Raw genomic sequence first — 24,252 nt, 5'->3', positions numbered from 1 at the left:
AAGCATGGGTTGCTGAAGATCTATTCTACCCCGGATCTTCACGGGTCCGATATTTATGGAAGCAAGTTGACGTCAAACGTCTTTCTTTATGAAGCCAAAACACAATGTTGCTCTAGCATCCATAAGATCTTTTTTCTCCTGGCGAGTGCCATATATTACTGCCTATGAGATCAATGTCCATTGATGTTGTCTTGAGCATAAAAATACTGACATGACGTCAAACGTCCATCTTTATTCAAGTCACGGCACAATTGTATCCTAGCACCCAAAAGGTCCCTTTTGTGGCGGATCACAAATATTGTTGTCCATGTGATTCAAACCATGTAAGCAAAACGAAGCACAGATTCAAACTGCTTTCACATGCGCATTCATTACATAGAATCACATATACAAACTTTAAACTTTCGCCGTTAACACCATGACATATTCACACACATTCACTGCACACTTCGGATAGCGGAAATACCAACTTGATTATAAACACAAACTAGATTTATTGAGCTGTTGTAACAAGTATACAACAATGTCATTAAAAAAATAGGAATTACACAATGGACATCCAAACAATGGGTTATCACTGCTGGGGTCAAGAGTTCTACCCACTCGTGTCAAGCTTATTGACATCTATTCCGAAGTTTGTGTCGTTGGGCAAACGCTATCATTACATATCACGGACGAATCATATTAAAGAAGAGGATAACGAATGAAGGCTGAGTTAGAATGTGGGTACACCATTAGACACGGTCTACACAGTGTAGTAAAACTGTTAGTCGTTGTCTGGTTAATGACGTTGTCTGCTTGATGATGTTGTATACTGGCGTGTTATTTACTTTGAAGATGATGAAATCGTTTCATGACAAATTTGCCTTTACCTGCGCTACCTGTAACGGTATTTCTGTCCTACGCCCTAGAGTTGCGCGATATTTCCGATATACCGGCATGCCACGAAATGAAATACCAATGAATACACACCACAATAAAAAATACCGGTATGTTGCGTTTTCTCAAAATCAAGGTGGAAGATTTTACGCAAGTGACAACTGAAACGGAAATTAAGAAATTAGCTAGTTTTTCCAGTAGTGAGATAAACATTTCTTTTGTGGCAGTTTCCTGTAGGTAATTCTTTGTAGCCATAGCAACAACTTTATTAATGCGTGGGAAGTTTTTTTTCAGGTTCATAACAAAATACAGATGAAGGAATGCATGCAATATATTTTGGTACGTATCGCAACAGTATTGCAGTAAATTGCAATACAAACTTCAGGTCAATATCACTACTAACTCCCTATACATTATTTTGACTTTTCGCTACACAGAGCCACGTACATGTACTGCCCCATGGTCTCCTTATACATCAACATCGTTTATAGAGTCAGGCTGAGGGGATCAAAATTCTTACCCAGCAACCTATGTTCGACGTACGAGGCCACTTCATGGATCGGGTGGTATGACTCGGAGATGTATATAGATATATTGTTGTGAATTAGCAAAGATGGATGTGTTATGGACATATAACGATATATTGTTGTATAGGAGCAATGTCGATTATGTTAATGGACATATATTGTTACATTGTTGTATATTAGCAAAGATGGTTGGTTTGTTGTTTTACGCCACACTCAGCAATATTCCAGCTATATGACGGCGGTCTGTAAATAATCGAGTCTGGACCAGTCAATCCAGTGATTAATATCATAAGCATCGATCCACGAAATTGGGATCGATGACATGCATCAACAAAGTCAGCGAGTCTGACCACCCGATCCCTTTAGTCGCCTTTTACGACAAGCACAGTCGCCTTTTACGGCAAGCATGGGTTGCTGAAGATCTATTCTACCCCGGATCTTCACGGGTCCGATATTTATGGAAGCAAGTTGACGTCAAACGTCTTTCTTTATGAAGCCAAAACACAATGTTGCTCTAGCATCCATAAGATCTTTTTTCTCCTGGCGAGTGCCATATATTACTGCCTATGAGATCAATGTCCATTGATGTTGTCTTGAGCATAAAAATACTGACATGACGTCAAACGTCCATCTTTATTCAAGTCACGGCACAATTGTATCGTAGCACCCAAAAGGTCCCTTTTGTGGATCACAAATATTGTTGTCCATGTGATTCAAACCATGTAAGCAAAACGAAGCACAGATTCAAACTGCTTTCACATGCGCATTCATTACATAGAATCACATATACAAACTTTAAACTTTCGCCGTTAACACCATGACATATTCACACACATTCACTGCACACTTCGGATAGCGGAAATACCAACTTGATTATAAACACAAACTAGATTTATTGAGCAGTTGTAACAAGTATACAACAATGTCATTAAAAAAATAGGAATTACACAATGGACATCCAAACAATGGGTTATCACTGCTGGGGTCAAGAGTTCTACCCACTCGTGTCAAGCTTGTTGACATCTATTCCGAAGTTTGTGTCGTTGGGCAAACGCTATCATTACATATCACGGACGAATCATATTAGAGAAGAGGATAACGAATGAAGGCTGAGTTAGAATGTGGGTACACCATTAGACACGGTCTACACAGTGTAGTAAAACTGTTAGTCGTTGTCTGGTAAATGACGTTGTCTGCTTGATGATGTTGTATACTGGCGTGTTATTTACTTTGAAGATGATGAAATCGTTTCATGACAAATTTGCCTTAACCTGCGCTACCTGTAACGGTATTTCTGTCATACGCCCTAGAGTTGCGCGATATTTCCGATATACCGGCATGCCACGAAATGAAATACCAATGAATACACACCACAATAAAAAATACCGGTATGTTGCGTTTTCTCAAAATCAAGGTGGAAGATTTTACGCAAGTGACAACTGAAACGGAAATTAAGAAATTAGCTAGTTTTTCCAGTAGTGAGATAAACATTTCTTTTGTGGCAGTTTCCTGTAGGTAATTCTTTGTAGCCATAGCAACAACTCTATTAATGCGTGGGAAGTTTTTTTTCAGGTTCATAACAAAATACAGATGAAAGAATGCATGCAATATATTTTGGTACGTATCGCAACAGTATTGCAGTAAATTGCAATACAAACTTCAGGTCAATATCACTACTAACTCCCTATATATTATTTTGACTTTTCGCTACACAGAGCCACGTACATGTACTGCCCCATGGTCTCCTTATACATCAACATCGTTAATAGGGAGCAGTCTGAGGGGATCAAAATTGTTACCCAGCAACCTATGCTCGACGTACGAGGCCACTTCATGGATCGGGTGGTATGACTCGGAGACGTATATAGATATATTGTTGTAAATTAGCAAAGATGGATGTGTTATGGACATATATCGATATATTGTTGTATAGGAGCAATGTCGATTATGTTAATGGACATATATTGTTACATTGTTGTATATTAGCAAAGATGGTTGGTTTGTTGTTTTACGCCACACTCAGCAATATTCCAGTTATATGATGGCGGTCTGTAAATAATCTGGACCAGACAATCCAGTGACTAATATCATGAGCATCGATCCACGCAATTGGGATCGATGACATGCATCAACCAAGTCAGCGAGCCTGACCACCCGATCCCGTTAATCGCCTTGGCGACAAGCATAGTCGCCTTTCAGGGCAAGCATGGGTTGCTGAAGACCTATTCTACCCCGGATCTTCACGCGTCTCACACAAATGGATGTGTTATGGACATATATCGATATATTGTTGTATACGAGCAACGTTGTCTATTTGAATGGACATATATCGATATATCAATGTATTTTAGCAAAGCTGAATGCATTATAGAGCTATATCGATATATTATTGTATATTCATTATTTGCAAAGTTGAATGTGTTATAGACATATATTGATATATTGTTTTCAGGGAGCAAGGTTGACTATTTTAATGGACAGATATCGATATACTGTTGCATAGCAGCAGAGCTGGGTATTTTATGGATATATATCGATATACTGTTGCATAGCGGCAGAGCTGGGCATTTTATGGACAGATATCGATATATTGTTGTATAGGAGCAGTGTTGGGTATGTTATGGACAGATATCGATATACTGTTGCATAGCAGCAGAGTTGGGTATGTTTTGGACATATATCGATATATTGTTGTATATCAGCAATGCTGGGTATGTTATGAACATATATTGATATATTGTTGTATAGGAGCAATGCTGGGTATGTTATGAACATATATCGATATACTGTTGTATAGGAGCAGTGCTGGGTATCTTATGAACATATATCGATATACTGTTGTATAGGAGCAGTGCTGGGTATGTTATGAACATATATCGATATGTTGTTGTATAGGAGCAATGCGAGGTATGTTATGGACATATATCGATATACTGTTGCATAGCAGCAGAGCTGGGTATGTTTTGCACATACATCGATATATTGGTGTATAGGAGCAATGCTGGGAATGACATGAACATATATCGATATATTGTTGTATAGGAGCAAAGCCAGGTATGGTGTGGGGCTATATCGATATATTGGTGTGTAGGAGCAAGGCGTGTGTGTTATGGACATATACCGATATAGTGTTGTGCTGGAGCAAGGCCGGGTGTGTTATGGAGATGTATTGCATGGCAAATAGGCACAACACAAGATTACCGCCTCATTATGCACAGTCAGTTAAGTGAATATGGTTAACGCAGTTTGGACACAAGTTATAGTGTATAGGTACTGTAATGTAACAATGTAACTGTAATGTCAGACAATTTGCAGCCATCAATAGACACGACCTACAGCGGTTGTTTAATAGATGATGTGACGTCAAACACTCTTCAGACACTATGTCATGGTGAGAAATGATATGTTCTGTCAAACAAGGTTAACTCATCGGTGACAATGTCCTATGAAAATCATTTTCCTCGTTCCGCTATTTATTACCATCAGACTGACGGACTGAAAATATAGTTTCAATAAAAGGGTGAATTTCATATTGTCGATATGACGTCCCGTAATACAGTGTACTTACTACCAATACTGGAGCAAAATGTGTACATGTAGTCCTTCACCCTCCGTGTATTCAGCACAACCGAAGCCTGCCACCATCATCTCTCCGACAAGGTGTATACACTGCACATACATGTGTTGTATATGACGTATTTGTGCCACAGCTTGAACTGGCATTCATAAACCCTTCATGCTGTCTACTGCGCGGGTTTGTAGGTACATGTGAGTGCGTGAGTGAGTTAGTGAGTGAGTGAGTGAGTGAGTGAGTGGGCGGGCGGGTTGGTGGGTGAGCGAGCGAGCGAGTGCCAAGTCACAGAGAAGGGGCCCGGCACGCAAGAATATTATACATGGGATGTACACAGTGAGTTTCTTGTGTGACATGTTCACTTATTGTTCTTTTCGCGTGTGTGAGTTGTGGATCTCTGCCACGGCTAGATAATTTCATTGTAAAGTTCCCATTCATATTCATATTGAAAACTTCCTAGCAACTTCACTGAACAGGGTGCAGCCATGTTTGTATTCTGTTAGTTACTGGCCAGAGTGCAGCCATGTCTCTGAGTCGACACATGTCTTAAGCAACTTCAGACAGTGAGTAAGAATTGTTTTAAACCAGTTTTAGCGATACTCTAATATCAGTGAGGGGCATCAGAAATGAGCTCACACATTGTACCCTTGTGGGGTCTCGAACTCGGGTCTTCGCTGTGACGAGCGAACTCTTTAACAATGAATCTAGCACCACTGCCAAAATTTTATACAATAACAACCAGCAAAATAATGCATAGATTTATACTTCAATTCGATGGCTCGTAATTTGGACACGGTGACGTGCCTCACGTTCATTAGCATTCGAGAAATAGGTATGAAATACATGATTCATGTCTTAGTCATATGCTCCTTAACTGACACCAGTCTATTAATATTGCCGTGTACTATTCACCATACTCACCAATGACGTACCAAATACGTACATACGAAATACATGAAAATAACTTCCTTGTCTGGAAAGGTCATGATTGCAACCTTATTAGTGACTAACAGTAAATAGACTTCCTTGCACTCTGATCAGTGGCTAACAGTATACAGACATGGCTGCACCCTGGTCAGTAACTAACAGTATACAGGTGCGGCTGCATCTTGGTCAGTGACTAACAGTACAGAGACATGTCTACATGTCTGCTGATCAATTTAACTATCGTAACCGATTGATATAAGGTTCGAAGAAGTTGATTCGAAATGTTGAACATTCAAGAATATAGGAACAAAATATTCTGGAGAATTGAGACTGCAATCTCTATAGTTTCCATTTCAAATGTGAAGCACTTTTCAATTATAGTTCTGAATAGTTCATGCGTCTATGCTTTGAAGTTTTCAATATGAATTTATTAGGAACTTTATCATGAAAATATCTAGCCGTTTCAGAGATCCACGACTCACAAACACGAAAAGAACAATAAGTGAACATGTCACACAAGAACTCTCTGTGTACATCCCATGTATAATATTCTTGCGTGAAAGCCGACTTGCCAGGCCCCTTCTCTGTGATTTCTCATTCACTCAGACGTAGGTCGGGGCTCGCGATAGCAATCACCTGGTTGCCTGCTCCAGACTCGATTTCTTTATCAATAAGCACACAAATGTACCTGCAAACCCGTGTAGTAGACAGCATGAAGGGTTTATGAATGCCAGTTCAAGCTGTGGCACAAATACGTCATATACAACACATGTATGTGCAGTGTATACACCTTGTCGGAGAGATGATGGTGGCAGGCTTCGGTTGTGCTGAATACACGGAGGGTGAAGGACAGCACATACACATTTTGTTCCAGTATTGGCAGTATGTACATTGTTTTACGGGACGTCATATCGACAATATCAAATTCACCCTTTTATTGAAACTATGGAATTATCCACTGGTTCATATAACGATATTTTCAGTTAGTCAGGATCTCCCCCATACAGCATGTACACTGATGGTAATAAATAGCGGAACGACTTTGACGGGGAAAATGATGGTCAGCGATGTTTGACAGATCATACCATTTTTAACCAGGACTTAGTGTCTGGAGAGTGTTTGACGTCACGTCATCTATTAAACAAACGCTGTAGAAAGGCACACGTGAAAGGCCGTGTCTCGTGAGAGTTGCAAATTGTCTGACATTGTAGTTACATTACAGTGCCTATACACTATAACGTGTGTCCAAACTGTGTGGAACCATATTCACTTAACTGACTGTGCATACTGTGGCATAACCAGTATAGAGCCTATCTGCCATGCAATACATTTCCATAACACACCCTGCCTTGCTCCTTCACAACCATATATCGATATATCTCCATAACACATCCCGCCTTGCTCCTACACAACAATATATCGATATATATCTCTATAACACACCCCGCCTTGCTCCTACACAACAATATCTCAATATATATCTCTATAACACACCCCGCCTTGCTCCTACACAACAATATATCGATATATGTCTCAATAACATACCATGCCTTGCTTCCATACAACAATGCATCGATATATCTCAATAACATACCCAGCTTTGCTAACATACAACAATATATTGTTTAAGTCATAACATACCCAGCCGTGCTTATATAAAACAGTATATCGATATATCTCCATAACAAACCTAGCTTTGCTCCAAATACAACTCTAAATCGATATATGTCCATAAGATACCCAGCTTTGCTAATATAAACAATATATCCATCTATGTCCATTCAAATAGACAACGTTGCTCCTATACAACAATATATCTTTATATGTCAATAGCATACAAATCTTTGCTCCTTTGCAACAATATATCAATATATCTCAAAAACATACCAAGCTTTGCTGCTGTGCATCAGTATATTGATACACGTCCATTAAAACAGATAACGTTGCGCCTATACAACAATATATCGATATCTGTCCATAACATACCAAGCTTTTCTAATATATAACAATATATTGATATATGTCCATTGACATAGACAATGTTGATCCTATACAACAATGAATCGCTGTATGTCCATAACATACCCAGCTTTGTCCCTATACAACAATGTATCGATATATTTCAATAACACATCCAGCTTTGCTCATACACAACAATGTATCCATATATGTCCATAACATACCCAGCATTGCTCCTATACAACAGTATATCGATATATGTCCATAACATACCAAGCATTGCTCCTATACAACAATATATCGATATGTGTCCATTAAAATAGTCAACGTTGATCCTAAACAACAATGTACCGATATATGTCCATAACATACCCAGCTTTGTCCCTATGCAAGAATGTATCAATATATTTCAATAACACATCCAGCTTTAACATTAACATAATCGACATTGCTCCCCTCTCAGGTATAATCAACTACGTCTCCGAGTCATACCATCCCATTCATGAAGTCACCTCGTACGTCGAGCATAGGTTGCTGGGTAACAATTTTGATCCCCTCAGACTGCTCACTATAAACGATGTTGATGTATAAGGAGACCATGGGGCAGTACATGTACGTGGCTCTGTGTAGCGAAAAGTCAAAATAATATATAGGGCGTTAGTAGTTATATTGACCTGAAGTTTGTATTGCAATATACTGAAATAATGTTGCGATACGAACCACAATATATTGCTTGCATTCTTTCATCTGTAATTTGTTATGAACCTGAAAAAAACTTCGTATTATGTGGGATGTTGCTATGGCCACAAAGATTAACCTACAGGAAACTGCCACAAATAATGTTTATCTCACTACTGGAAAAACTTGCTAATTTCTTAACTTCCGTTTGAGTTGTCACTTGTGTAAAATCTTCAACCAAGATGATATGCTTAATTTTGAAACACACAACATACCGGTATTTTTTTATTGTGGTGCGTATTCATCGGTATTCTTACTGCTCCCTATAAACGATCCTGATGTATAAGGAGACCATCTGGCAGTACGTGGCTCTGTGTAGCGAGAAGTCAAAATAATATATAGGGAGTTAGTGGTGATGGTTATTGGCCTGAAGTTTGTATTGCAATTTACTGCGATAATGCTTCCTGTATTGCGATACGTACCACAGTATGTTGCATGCAATCTTTCATCTGTAATTTGTTATGAATCTGAATAAATCAAACATTCCCCGCATTAGTTTGACACTTCGTATTATGAGGGATATTGCTATGGTTACAAAGTGTTATATACAGGAAACTAACACCAATAGTTTCTAATTTCGCTACAAGGAAAAACTTGCTAATTTCTTAATTTCCGTTTGAGTTGTCACCAGTGTAAAATCTTCCACCAAGATGATATGCCTGATTTTGAAAAACACAATATACCGGTATTTTCCAAACGTATTGTGGTGCGTATTCATTGGTAACTCATATCGTGGTATACCGGTATATCGGAAATATCGAGCAACTCAAGGGCGTAGGACAGAGATACCATTACAGGTAACGCAGGTAAAGGCAAATTTGTCATGAAACGATGTCATCATCTGCAATGTAAAATACATGAAAGAATACAACATCATCAACCAGACAACGTCTAACAGTTTTACTACACTGTGTAGACCGTGTCTAATTGTGTATCCACATTATGACTCAGCCTTATTCGTTATTCTCTTCTTTAATGTGATTCGTCCGTGATATGTAATGATTCTGTTTGCCTAACGAAACATCACACGTGTGTGTAGCATGACTCAAGATTGACAAAGCACATGTTAAACTCAGCTTAATCAAACAGCTGTTTTCTGTCAATTTTCAGTTTGTTTCAATTCTGTTACAATGGCAGATTTAAACATGTCCGGCTCTCGGCATAAAACCAAACGCGGGACGCATAAACCAGATACACCTCTCGTGATACTGCTACAGCTTTGAATTTACTCATCAGTACGGAAATAACGACTGTGAACAACAAACTCTCAGGTGTGAACATCTCGTCATGCGTCATGCGTCTGCTGCTTAGTGTGGGCGTCTGAAAATCCAAATAGGATTCTCAATAAACGGTTAAAAGGTATTTTGCATACACGCACATAAATTTGCATAAGGAGAATTAGAAACGGACCCAGAAAATACACATACAAGGAACATTATTCAATTATTACAGAACTCTATGTGGAGTGTTTCATCACCCAAGAAGATCAACTTGCTATCTAAGAGTTTATTGTCTCCTGCATAATGTCTGTATCAATCAATGTAAATGTTGCTAAAAGTGGCATTAAACCATTTGTACTCACTGTCTAAAGTTGCCTTAGACATTGGTCGACAACTTCCTCTCCAGTTAGATGTTCGCAGCAGTTCAGAAGGAGTAACCTTCAACTTAGGCTTATTTTGAGAAAGAAGAGTTGGAAAATCGACTGTTATCTCTTGACTCTTTAAGAACTACAGAGAACTGACATTGAATTGGAAAATGGGCTCGTTGAAACATCAGCTGAGAATTGTCCTTTGTGTCATCTAGTTGCTGGAACAGATCATGATAGCATCACAAACATGTTTTTGAGAATGATGAAGAGACGCCCCAAAGTTTTTAGCGTCATATCAAGAAATAATCGAAAATTTAGGTCTTATTTTGTCTGTAAATCGTTGTCTGATTTGGTTAAGGAAGGTATCTGTCATCAGTTGAAGAGTAAAGATGTAGATATGGTCGGCGGTAGGGTACGTAGACCTGCATCGAGTCGTCAAGACACTTTTTTCCTCAATACTCCGTACTCCGTTACATGCTTAGTTGGAATCGTATAATCAACTCATTTGTGCAAGTCTTTCTTATGGTCATGGAAAGTGTTTTGTCGCTTTTATTTACTCTGCATGAAAACTGGAATGTGTGTAGTGCTTGAGTCCATGTTTTGAAAACAAATGTTACTGTAAATGCTGGAAAGCCAGCCTGCGCAGGTTTTACGAAAAACTAACAGAACAAAACTTGATTTCACTCAAACCGAGAACCATGGCTTGTGTGTGATACAAACAGCGATTACATAGTGAAGCGGACAGAGGTTTAGCTGGGAGTTTAAAGTTTTCATCATGGAAACAGTATGTTTACAAAATTTCTCCTGAATCGAAAATTTAGAAAAGTTAAACATTTCTATAAACTTTAGCATATTTGGTTGATTTCTATATTTTTACATGAGACACACAATTTACGAGCATCGTTAAAATATGTCCATTTAAACTACATGGTGCTCCTCACCAGCATGTTTCATTTCACATCATTTATGAACACGATCACTTACTAGTGTGTTATTCCATTATCCTGTTTCAGTTGGCAAGCGGTGACACGAGGCTAAAATAGAACAATTCGAGAGTTAAAAGGAAGGGAATACTTCATAAATTCGATTCCAGCTTATTGTCAATTTAGAAGAATCGATATTCTGAACATTTAGATGCTTTTGCAATCCCCGCGTTCCAAGTTTTCCAATATATATCATGTAGTTTGCATGAAAGATTTACTTTTACTCCACAGCCAAACATACATGTAGCTCAGGTCAATCTAAAATGTTTTGAATAAAAGTGAGTCTTTTGTAATGCCTACAATTGATATTTGTATCTTTATGCATGTATAAAATATGGGATCTGTTTATAAATATTCCAGATAAAACTCTTGAACAAAATGTCATCATTTTTACTTCAATATCTATGAGAAGTGAAGTTCTACCAAGCTCACCATTCAACATTAAATGTGGTGTAATTTCTTTTAACTGGGATAAACGAAAAACGTTTTTAATTTCCAAACCCCAAACTTTACATCCTTATTAGAGAATAGGGTTCATCAAAGGATCAAAATATTATAGTTGACCATTAAGCGAAAGGTTATGTAAGCGTGATTTATGTAGAACATGGCTTTAGTAACTTAATCATCCACGTTTCTTACTGATTTTGTGATTTGTGAAATGAATTCCAAGATACTTATACTCATCAACAAATTCAAGATTAGTTACATTTAAACTTGCATCCTTTCTTTTGTCAGATGCATAACCCCCTCAAAAGCAACAAAAAAAACTATTTTGTTATCAGTATTTGCGATTTGCGATTTTTTCATATGTTACAATATACATCAATACAATCTAACGAATTCAATACATATTTTCTTGAAAGGGTTAGAAGGGCTTGCAATCTGCGGGCAATCAATCATAATGTCAAGAGAGAACGAAACGAATTTTGAACTGGTGCAGCTTTGTTTATTAAGATAAGATTCAATTACAACATCACAAGAGAACACCAAGATCACATGGGAATAAGTCAGAGTTTAATCCATTTACATATACATACGATTTAACACCATCTTACGTCAACTTTATTATTGTAAATATTTACCTTCAACTCCAAGAGCGAGATTTACACCATCAGGCAAATCACAACACACTATCAAACCCTTTCTTAAAATCAATAAAAAAATTAAATATTTTATTTTTCCTTGCTTCAGATAAATAAATTAAACCATGTTGAGTAAATATATGTTCACAAGTAAAATATGTTTTGCTGAAATCCTGCTTGAGCTTCTGAAAGAATATTTTCACTTTCAATAAGATTTTGAAGTCTGAGACAATATAAATTTACAAAGGATTAATTTGCTAAAACAACTGATGAAAGTATGGGGGCGATAATTTTCCTTCCCCTTTATAAATTGGTCTAATTATGACAGTTAACCATTGTTCTGGAAAAAAAAACTTTTCTCAAATTTCAAATAAAAAACGTTTCATATATACTGGCAACATAAACAAGCTCTGAACGTAATGGACAAAGGACAAACACATCTAAACTTGCTCAAGTTTAATTACACGTCGCATTGACATGTATGACCACCCCCTACTACAAGTAGCATGCACAAACTCCCCAGCGCACAGAAACAGTCAGTTACCTGATGACGTTACGTGGGATAAGTCGCCATTTTTCAAAGAGGGCCTCGGTTGAATGGAGGATGTGGTCGCTGTCGAACCCGACGATCCATGACATCCAAGAGGGGTCTGGGGAGCGTGCGGGCCACGGTAGTACGTTGACGTTATTGTTTGCAAGGAAGTTCTGTACGATTCGGGGAGTCTGGATGAGAGATGAATCGGGGAGATGAAAGTCTGGCGTTGTCATGCTAATAAAGGATACCACATGGTATCTGTTTAAGAAATGGCAGGGCAATCGGACGAAGAATATCATTCATATATCGTTAAGCTGTCAAATTTCTGTGACCAGTGGTGACCTTTCCTGCCATCAAATTCCTCCCCACGCTATAACATCCCTCCACAATACGGCACGACCTTCCAACGCATCATCCCGCCATTAGTTCCCCCCTTCTACGGTTGCCACGATGTCGTCCATCACTTTGGAACAGATAGAATCGGTTTCATACCACCTCATTCTCTGACGATGATGTTACGCTGTCAATAACTGTCCTCTGCGAGGTGTGTAAGCCCTAAATCCTTGAGCCATGAGTCCCCTGGCCACTGTCTGTCGACTGATCATATGCTCTAAGGCATTCATCGCTGATGACGTCACTGTCAGGAATCGATTCCAGAGATGCAAAGTATACATGTACGGGTCTCCATGGGACGTAGTTACCCTGGGTCTGCCTGTTCTGGTCCTCCTGATATCTGCCTGGACTGTCTATAACACTATCATGTTAGAGAAGCAGCTAAGAGTTCTTGCAATGTGGGCATGGATGTCTTTACTATCTTTATGTAATATTTACAAAAGGACTTGGTGCTGTTTTAGCACAAGGTAGATAACTTACTTTGTAAAGTACTTCTGTGAAAGCTGTATGAAACCCGATGACGGTTGAAAACGAGTTTATATCACCGACATTTATTCATACAGACCCAGACAATAAACCCTTGATTGAGCAGTTTTGACAGCATGTAGATATCGCAAACGAAACAAGTTTTTTCCCTTTGCCCTAAACATCGATTCATTACAGCTTATACATATGCGAGATAAGCAAGTTACATTAGGTGTGTTACGATTGATTTCAGGGAACATGGAAAATAATTTTACGCTCCTTAACCAATCAGAAGCTAGTATTTGAATAGGAGGTGAGATATGCTATCTATAACATCTTTAACAATGATAGCAATGCCACCAGATCTGGTTCTTGGGATTCTGTTCTTTGTATAGTGTGGAATGGCAACAGTATCACAATCACCTGGTTTAGTTTCAGCATGTAGAGTTATATTAGATGATTTAATAAATTGCACAAAGTCAAGTATAAATTGACTGGCTCGTAAACATTCATAAAAGAAATTGCTATAGCATCTGGGAGATCACTTTAATGACCACCCTAGATCCAGATGGATTCACCTCATCTCCTGGAGTTAAGCCTAGTTGTCTTCTCCGTTTGTGTGGGGCTTGGGTGAGATTCCTGGGTGCTGGTCTGCCTGACATGAGGGCGGGGAAATCCACATTCTCTTTCTCTGTCACAGTGAGGGGTATTTGAGTAATATGTTTCAGTCAATGTCTGTATCCTTCATAGTCTTGAAAGATACTAAGATTGGCCTCACCTTTCCACTATACCTTTCCCCTCGACTGTACATGTCACTGAACTGTTGAGTGCTCAGTTGTTTCACCTCCAGATCCCCACCCCACCCCCCTCACTTTCTGTCACACTAGTAAACAACAAGTCTTTCACCATCTGTTAACATTGATAACTTCCCCTACAAGATGATGAATGCTTCTATCAATTCTGAAGTCAAATATCTAGCTTACCCTCCAGTTTGTTGGTAGTGTATTCTACTTCCATAATCCATATCGCGTTCACAAGTGAGGGGATTACACGGGTAGAGTGAAGTTTTAATGTTGAAAGGGTTTCATTGTCACGTACAGGGTTGATGAAATTACACAGGTAGCAAAGTATCACTTGGTATCACTTGGGACATTATACTGATAGAAGGCTATCGTCTTTGTAACCAATAGGATGGAGAGGATAAAACAGCTGGAAGGGTATCACTTTGTCACCTACATGGTTGAGAGGGTTGAAAATTGTTTTTTTAATTTTGTCACTGCTTCAAGACACATACTTGTATTCTCTGAATGGAAGAGCGAAAACACGTATTCAATGCATAAAGCATGTCCAACGAAAAGACCTTTGTGATTCAACTGACCTAACACGCGATCAAAATATTCATTCTAAACATTATTGTGTATGTTGTTAAGCAAATGTGGGGGTTAAGAAACGATAATATATATTAGCATCAGGTAACGTAGATATGAATAACCATGTCACAGCAGTGCTCCCGTGGAACTATGTACAAGTCTCAGGCAACATTTGTTTTGTGAATACACTGATCCAAGTGAGCAATCCCCGGGTGCATTGTCAGTATCAATGATATTGTAGAATCGGAAATTCAATGTCACAGCTCATATCACATCAAACAAGAAACAAGTGCATGTTTCGAATACCTATTGTTACATACATCAATTTATTTCAAACAGTTCACAACAGTTATCCTCTTTTCTGCCCTGGAATTCTCATAATTCTGCCATACTCAATGTGTTTCAGAAATAAGATCGATCCATACACATTTGACATGCTAAACAAAGAAACAGCTGGTGTTTTCATTGAAATATCAAAAGGATTATGTATGTTGTTCTAAATGTTTTTAATACTTTGACATACCTACAGTAAGGAGTGCCGCTGGATGGCAGCGTGGAAGAGATGTTCACACATTTGTCTTGGCCAATGAGAAAAGTGGAGGACATGTTAATTCAGACATTACTCATACTTAGTAAGGGCCGAGAGTTTTTTTATAGAGTTATGGAACATGTCTACAACTGGAACATAAGCACTTCCTCCTCTGTTAAAGAATGTTATATTGTCTTGTCAAGTCATAGTTTCGAATACTATTTGATAACGACAGTTGAAGCCATATTACTGCCTTCACCATGAGTCGCAGATTTACTCTCCACTCAGACACAAGGACGAGTTCAGAAGAAGATACCTTCAACCTGGCTGTCATTGGAGATGGCAGTGTGGGGAAGTCAACCACCGTCTGCAGACTCATCAAACACTGGACAGAACTGAGCAGCCAAGCCCACAAAAAAAGTAAGAAACATAAAAAATCTCACGGTGATCTTGGAATCAAAGGGCGAAGTCTGACAGTCGAGATTGTGGACACATCATCAAAGAAGAGGTTCCCTTTCCTGCAGAGACTCCCCTCCTGTGACGCCTACGTGTTGGTGTACTCCTTGGTGTGTGATGACTCCTTCGACTTTGTGGTGGCAGCCAGGGACCAGATCCTCCAGCAAGAGGGACCCTCAGTCCCAATCGTGTTCGTGGCCAACAAGACAGACATTGCTGACTCTGTAGACAAGACAGAGAGAGTGTACCGAGATCTGAACATCAGTTGTGAATGGGACAATGGGCATGAAGAGATCTCGGCTGAGAAGGACACCAGTATCATCCAGGTACTGGAACAAATCATGAAGCGGCATCACAAATATGTTTCTGGGAATAAAGAAGAGACGCACTCGGGTATTTCTAAAAAGTTGCGATCAATCAGAAAATTCTTTTCAAGGAATAAACGACAGTAAAGTGGCATTTCTATTGAGGTGCGTTGACTGTGCCTTGCAAAACATTGACTGGAATAGTTGAAGTTAGATATTTTCATGTTTTTCAACAATATGTCATACTCATTACAAATGTGCATAATCCCAATAAATAATCGAATATTAAGACCCGATTTGTTTTAAATGGTTGCTTCATGTGGTAAAGAAGGATTCCTTGTACGATGACATGCTATCAGCCAAGTCTTTGTGTCTAACCACCATTTTTAGTAGGCTTTGGATATGTACTTGGTACTGACCTGGATTCAGAACATGAGTTGATGGTTAGCACAACGTATTCCCTTTACTGTCGTGTCATGTGTTGGAGAATATACATTGTAAGAATTGGGGGCGGTGATTCAAAACACTAAAACCTAAACTGCCCGGGGGGGGGGGGGGGGGATATATAACATTTTACAATACAACTGTGCATGTCAACGTGGACAGGGATTACTGATTTCTTCAATGGTTGTTTTTGGTTTGTTGTTTAACGCCGTACTTAGCAATATTCCAGCTAAAAAACGGCGGTCTGTAATCTAGTCTGAACCGGACAATGCAGTGATTGATATCATGAGCATTGATCCACGCAAATGGGATCGATGACATGCATCAAGTCAGCGAACCTGACCACCCAATCCCGTTAGTCGCCTTTACGACCAGCATTGTCGCATTGTCGCCTTTTACGGCAAGCGTGGGTTTCTGAAGACTTATTCTAACCCGGATCTTCACGAGTCTCTTCAATGTAATTTTCACATAGGCATTAGACTATGAAAACACCTACCATATTTGCTACATTTGAGTGTTCACATGAATCGTTTCAATTCAGCATTAACGTTCAAAATTGATATTTTTACATTTAAAAAGTGTGATATTAATTTAAGTTAAGGAAGTCGTGCACGTTATCTGATGATCCATGCATATATGTCTCTGAGAACCATTGCTGTGAAGGGTATTTACTAGGAAGGTTTTTGTATTCTTTTTAGAAAGCAGTAACATACTAATATTGACAGAAATAATGAGAGACATTTTCCGTATCATCACTTGCTTCACAGATGGGAGTATCTACCGAATCAATTTTGAACAACCAATTTCTGCCAGGAACAATTCTAGTAACAATCTTTAACTGCAGTTCTTTCATCTTGTTTTGCTGCCAGTGTGTCAAAATCCCAGTCAGGTCTTGGTCTTAGGAAAGTATACTCTTGAAACGAGGATTTGCCCAAACAAATACCTTTTTTCCAAATCAGTACTAGAGTGGAAACAGTTGAAACAAAAGTTGATAAGCGTGTCAAATACGTCACTGTCGAAACTCTTTGTTTCATTTTTAACCACCATCAATAATGACTGAATACGTTTTTACTCGGCAGTTTGCATAGGGTGGACGATTTCAAAGCAATGAGATACAAGGAAAATAGATAGACTCTAATACTCTAAATGTGATTAAAAATTACTGTAGGACTTTAGAGTATTTCAATGTGAAAATGTTGAGATCTGACTGGTTCACGTGATCTTGATAAAATACTATGTATCCTGGGAAATTAGGGAAATAAATATCTGAGCGGGAGAATAAATCCCTTTTACCCCACCACGAAGAACACTGGTGCTGCACGTGGATTTCTGAGCTGGAGAATAAATCCCATACACCCCACTACAAAGCAAAAAACTGCGCGTTGCTTACGAGTCAGTGAAAATCAAGTGAGAAGCACATGAGAGAGCTCAAACGAACAGTTGTTTTCCATCAATTTTCAATTTGTTTTAAACATGTCCGGCTCGTGGTATAAAACCAAACACGGAACGCATAACACAACATATACCCCTCGTAATACTGATACAATATATATTTCATCATATTGTGGACACATGTAGGTTTCTCGGCAGGATAAAGTCAACGTATAAAAGCAATATCAGTTGGGGTCATATGCGAATAGAGATGAAAATATAAAAGGTCAAGTAGGGACTCGATCAATGTTTACAAAGAAACATTGCGTCGCTCTTGTCATTCGGTCCAGTCAGAATTTACCATCGGGAATCTGGAATAATTACTGGGGTAATATATTGAAAATCAGTGTCTAACTGTGACGTAACTAAGGCATTTTACAAGATTCGGAATCTTTGGAGATATAAATTGTGAAACAATTCGAGGATACTAGTCTAGCGGGATCAGTTTCCATATCTGTGCTTGTAGACCTCTGTGGCTTGGAACATTTTCCCAAAATTTAAACAGATGGATTTGGCCGAAATATGTCAGAATTGTTACCTTGTCGCTGCGTGTACATCTGACTGCACTCGTAACGTTATGACAGGACATGTAGACTCCAACAAACGTGACCTCGCATAGTATAGGGTGAGTGTAGCTTCCCTTTTAGAAAGGACAGTTGCTCTGGCCGATGGACTACCGCGAAAGGCAAGTAGAAACAATTTGTGTAGGCAATTGTGTACATGTTGCTATGCCACTGTACACGAAACAGGTTTAAGTTGGAACTATATTGACTGTTGTTTCTGTCCAATGACGTAATACATATTAATGCGCACATTCCAGGAAAACTTGCTCTGTTGAGATAATGTTTGTGAGAGATGGGAAGAGAGGTTTGGAGCACAGATTTGAAGAAAGGCATTATATGATAAAGTAGGAAATCACGCTTGCCAATGCTCTCAAAATGAATGTTTATTTTTATCCCCAACACACTTGCGTGATAATTTTTGTGTCCTTCTCAGTACAAATATAATGACTATGGACAACAATACTTGGGAGTAAACAACGTCAGACGCCAGCTGCTTCGTGTGGGCGACACACGTTTCAAGAGAGGAGGTGACTGCCTTCCTGGTGGTCCGCGTCCGGTAGGAGAGCGCAAGGTGCGGGATACGATCAACGGGCGCGTCACTCCCAAAGATGTAAAAGATGGTACTTGTTGTTACCCTGCCTGACGCTCGGCATTAAGTGGATAAAACAAGGACTTGTCAGCTCGAAGTCAGTATACTTGGGGTATTCGTGCGGTGTGGTATCTCAGTGGGGTAGCACTTAAAAAATGGATACGTACAAGCAGCCACACACATTTGCGTGTGATTATGAGGCCTTTTGGGGCAGAATACGCTCATTTTGTGAAAACACCTGATGTCATCACTATTTGTTATAGTGATTCATATACACATATGTAATAATCGGAATCGTACGATGGACTCTTCATTCAGCAGCGATTTATTGCAATCTGATCTTGGTTTTGTCGTTTTTATCACATACATACTTACCCCAAACCGTATATTTTGATTTTCATGGATATCCAGCTTATTTTCTAATGATTAAATAGTGCTTGTCGACATGAGATATTTATCATCCCAAACTGGCTCCACCGGAGATATCGCTTGGGTGAGATACATTTCTGGATTGACTGTGTATTTTTTCGGTTCCTTGAGGTATTAATCGAAAAACCGATGCGCAAACTCTATGAATCCGCGTAGCGGATTCTTACAAACGTTTGCATATCGTTTTTTTTATAAATACCTCAAGGAACCGAAAAACATACACAGTCAAGGCTTATAATCAAATTCGACAGTGTAAAGCATGTGTTTTCTTCAATAATTTAACCAAAAACAGTTATCAAAACAGACAAATATGACGAGATTGATAAACATCCCAGGTGTAGGAATGCATATTGTGGCGTGACATGAATCAGGTGATCGTTAAATTTATGCACATAACTTGACACGCCTACACTGTCAGTAGCCAATCAACGGAGAGTAGGAGCAAAACAATGTTCAATGGACCTGTCAATTAAGGCAAGAGGCGAAAAGAACTGCAACAGTCAGACTGTAACGAACCGAAATATGTCCGGGAGAAGGCGTCTGTTTCAAAATACATGGTCAAATACCGCCAGATTCAAACATTACTTCCCTGATTACAGGAAAACACAGTTGGAAAAATGCTAGTTAGAAATGAAACCCATAGACATGAAAGTTGAACCGAGGCGAGCGGGAAGAAACAGGCTAGCGAGCCTGCACGTTTGCTGTTTCATTCACTCGGCCTTCGGTTTGCATGAAAGTCGCTAAATGTCCTGTGCATGACGATACACGTGAGCAGAAAGGGAATTCCCTCGACTGTAATATTGGGATTCCCCGACATTCCGCAGTAATAAAAATAGAGCGCCTCGGTCGGCGTGGCTTATTTTTTTACATTCATTGGGAAATGAATGCAATAACACGTGACCAATTCACTAAACGGAATACAGGAATTTCAATGAAGACAGCGAAAATTTGATAATGGTACATTGTAGATATCGCTGCAATGAAACTGCCTCACAATGCTTTGAAGATCATTGTGACGTCATTCGTTACTTTGACGTCACAATCAAATAACATCACTGAAGGCACTGCTACTGAAGCTGTTAGCAGTACTTTTAACACTTAAGAGACTGCTTATTACTGTCAACAAACTGAAAAAGTTGGAAGAATGATGTTGGGTGATAAACAAAATCTCACCCTCGTGTCTTTTGATCTAAAAAATATCAACACTCGTTGATGTATATAAAAAGACGCTCGAGTGAGATTCTCTATGACTATAATTCTATTATAAAATGTAATTCTTTATCGCAGTAATATTTTTAAAGCTTAATACAAAACAGAAACATATAACTGTTTTTGATAGAAAATGGAATTCACTGGAATGGATTGTTTATTGAAATGCGTCTACTGTGACGTGTGTCATACATATTTGTATTATTTGCTTGTTTTTTCACACCAATGCTCTAATATATTAGGAGCGATCGGGTGGCCTAGTGGTTAAAGTGTTCGCTCGTCACGCCAAGGACTCGGCACATTGCTAAAAGTGGCGTAAAACCATACTCACTCAGTAACTAAGTACACTCCTCAGCTGGTCCGAGGGGCACGGCTGGCCCAGTCGTCCAAGGCGCCGGAATTTGCTGTGTCGAGTTGCGTCTCCTGGGCACGCCAGAAACCTATGATTGTGGGTTCCAATTCCTGTTCGCCCCGAGTATGTTTCTAGGTTTGTTAGCACCATTCCCGTGCTCGTAGGTTTCACCAAAGTTGTAAACGTCTGAGACCTGCATCACTTCGGGCTTTCCTCCCACATTAATCTGATACACCGTGATATAACTGTAATACTGTTAAAAGCGGCGTAAAAACAAACTCACTCACTCAATAATCCGCTGATCTTAGGTGAGGTGAGGTGCCATAGGGTTTAACGTCGCGTTCAAGATTATTGTATGTGGATGTACATGTGCGTGCGAGCGTGTGTGCGTGTGTGCGTGCGTGCGTGTGTGCGTTTGTGTCTGTTCCTGCTTGTACTAGTCGGGACAAAATACCGATTTTTATAATGCTGTCCCACTGAGATGTCATACTGCAGTTTAAACAGAATGAAAAACACTGTGTACCGAGCTGACCAGTCCTATTTTAGTCCCATAATGCCGAGCGCCAGGCAGGGTAACAACAAGTACCTTCTTTTATCGTCTTTTGGTATAACTCGGCCGGGGATCGAACCACCGACATTCCGATTTCCGGCGAGCTACTGTATCCCCAGACCACGAAGTGGGTCTGCCGACCTTAGCTTTCACCAAATTGATAATACCTTTACCCGGCGTTAGACTTACCCCCTACGTCACCCCAACACGCCGTGAAATAACTGAAATATTCTTCAACCGGCCCTGAACCCAACTCTCCATTTTAATATACAATCACATTGATAGTCTGTACCCAAACCTCCAAAAAAAACGTTGTTTCGAATTTCTGATTAAGAGAGCAGTAAACTACGGTTATAACGAACTCATAGGGACCACTAATTTTAGTTCGTAGTAACCGTAGTTTGTTACAAGGATATATACAACAAATTGCCGGTATTAAAAGTAAGTTCGTTAAAAGCGTGTTCGTTATAAACGGAGTTTACTGCATTTTCATTTGAGTTAACGAGGTGCTCCTGTACAACACGTTTTATCATCTACATGTACAACCTTGACAATGTCAGCAAAACCAGACTGGGTTCGTGAACTTTGAAGATGTGAAGAAAATGTGGAAGGAGGTGAAGACGTATTCCGTAAGTTTACCCAGTCTTATAGATTTTGTTCCGTCTTCGAGAAAGCAACTGGAAAACACTATCACACATGAATATAAGTTTTTTGTTTTCCTAAACATTCAGTAAGCAGCAACAACACTGTTATCACGAATAAAAGTAAACATGCATACACTAGGGTGACGGTGCAACACATGTTCCCGACCCGTGAAGCAGAGGCGACTAACGGGATCGGGTGGTCAGGCTCGCTGACCTGGTTTATGCATGCCATCGTATACCAATTGCGTTTATCGATGCTCATGATGTCAATCATTGGATTGTCTGGTTTAGACTCGGTTATTTACAAACCGCTGCCATACAGCTGGAATATTGCTGAGTGCGGCGTTCGCCTGAGATCGATATGTGATGTGTTTCCTGCCAAGGCTTTGATTCAATTCTATAGAAGACAGCCTCCAACACAACTCACTCACTCACTCTGACGGTTCACTAATATACGGTTGCTATGAAATGTAGCTCGCTGTCGTTGTCTAGACGACATGCCTGGCTGTAGACCATGACTGCTGAACATCGCGAAAAACAAAAATCTGTTTTTAATGATTCTTCTTTAACAGTGTTCTGTTTCATTGGCAGGGCGTATACAGAAAGTTTGTTGCAGACAAGACAGGGAGCAGTGACACCTTGGAGTTGGGATCCCTCTTCAACGCATTATATTAGGTAAGTAAAATCTCCCTACACTGTGTGGAATGACTGTTTTTCACCGTACGCAATACCCTGACTGTGTCAAGGCGATGAGCAGTGTTTGGCCACGTACACAATGTTTGAAGTGAGGTATAAAACACTCCCCAAGTACAACCTGAGGGTAGCAGTGGCTGAGATAGAAAGACCAAGGGCGTTAGTTTTACTAGGCAGGTCACTGCTGCCCGAATGGTTTACTATTTCTACCAAAATCGTGGAAGATTATATCCGACTTATGAACCGTGGAAAGAACATATCAATATTTGTTTTATATTATGTATAAAAGTGCGTTACGAATGTCTAAAGAAGCGCTCCTAAAATATATCTGGCCAGGAAATATACGCTAAACATGGGACCTCCTCATGAAGCAGTTCTGTGGTCTAAGGTTAGAGTACCTGGCAACCGATAAGGAGGTTTGGGGTTTATTCCCCGTCCTCTAAAATAAAACAATCAATTCTTGTTTTCGACTTTAGAGGTGAGGTGAAATGTGGGTTAGCGTCTCGTCCAAGATTGTTGCACTTATATATCTTACACAACAGGTCTTACTTGAACAAAGTAAAATAAACCTGGTCTCACACAACAGGTCTTACTTGAGCGAAGTAAAATAAACCCGGTCTCACACAACTGGTCTTACTTGAGCGAAGTAAAATAAACCCGGTCTCACACAACAGGTCTTACTTGAGCGAAGTAAAATAAACCCGGTCTCACACATCAGGTCTTACTTGAACGAAGTAAAACCTCATACTCGGTCGCACACAACAGGTCTTACTTGAATGAAGTAAAACCTCATACCTGGTATCACACATCGGGTCTTTCTTGAACAAAGTAAAACCTCATACCCGGTCTCAAACATCAGGTCTTACTTGAACAAAGTAAAACCTCATACCCGGTTGCACACAACAGGTCTTACTTGAACAAAGTAAAACCTCATACCCGGTCGCACACATCATGTCTTACTTGAACAAAGTAAAACCTCATACCTGGTCTTACATATCAGGTTTTACTTGAACTGGCGTCCGGCATTGATGGGCTAAAACA

At 39.5% G+C, this 24,252-nt stretch overlaps 1 protein-coding gene across 1 annotated transcript; it reads left to right on the top strand.

The window, feature by feature from the left end:
• Positions 1–15,806: 15,806 nt before the first annotated feature.
• LOC139457411 (GTP-binding protein Rhes-like) lies at positions 15,807–23,193 on the top strand. The gene is made up of 2 exons (XM_071238811.1): positions 15,807–16,328; positions 23,110–23,193. Exons 1-2 carry the CDS (start codon positions 15,807–15,809, stop codon positions 23,191–23,193), a joined length of 606 nt encoding a protein of 201 aa, XP_071094912.1.
• Positions 23,194–24,252: the final 1,059 nt, after the last annotated feature.

The sequence above is a fragment of the Haliotis cracherodii genome, unplaced genomic scaffold (genome assembly GCF_022045235.1).
Source record: "Haliotis cracherodii isolate W230 unplaced genomic scaffold, xgHalCrac1.p SCAF_12, whole genome shotgun sequence".
In the NCBI taxonomy this organism is placed as follows: Eukaryota; Metazoa; Mollusca; class Gastropoda; order Lepetellida; family Haliotidae; genus Haliotis; species Haliotis cracherodii.
The sequence above is the reverse complement of the archived record's forward strand: the minus strand, read 5'-3'. Positions and strand labels throughout refer to the sequence as shown.

Bases quoted from the DNA above. Each gene is read 5' to 3' on its own strand.
- LOC139457411 (XM_071238811.1), top strand. From the start codon at position 15,807: ATGAGTCGCAGATTTACTCTCCACTCAGACACAAGGACGAGTTCAGAA. The intron at 16,329-23,109 runs GTACTGGAACAA...TTTCATTGGCAG, and splicing joins AGGACACCAGTATCATCCAG to GGCGTATACAGAAAGTTTGT.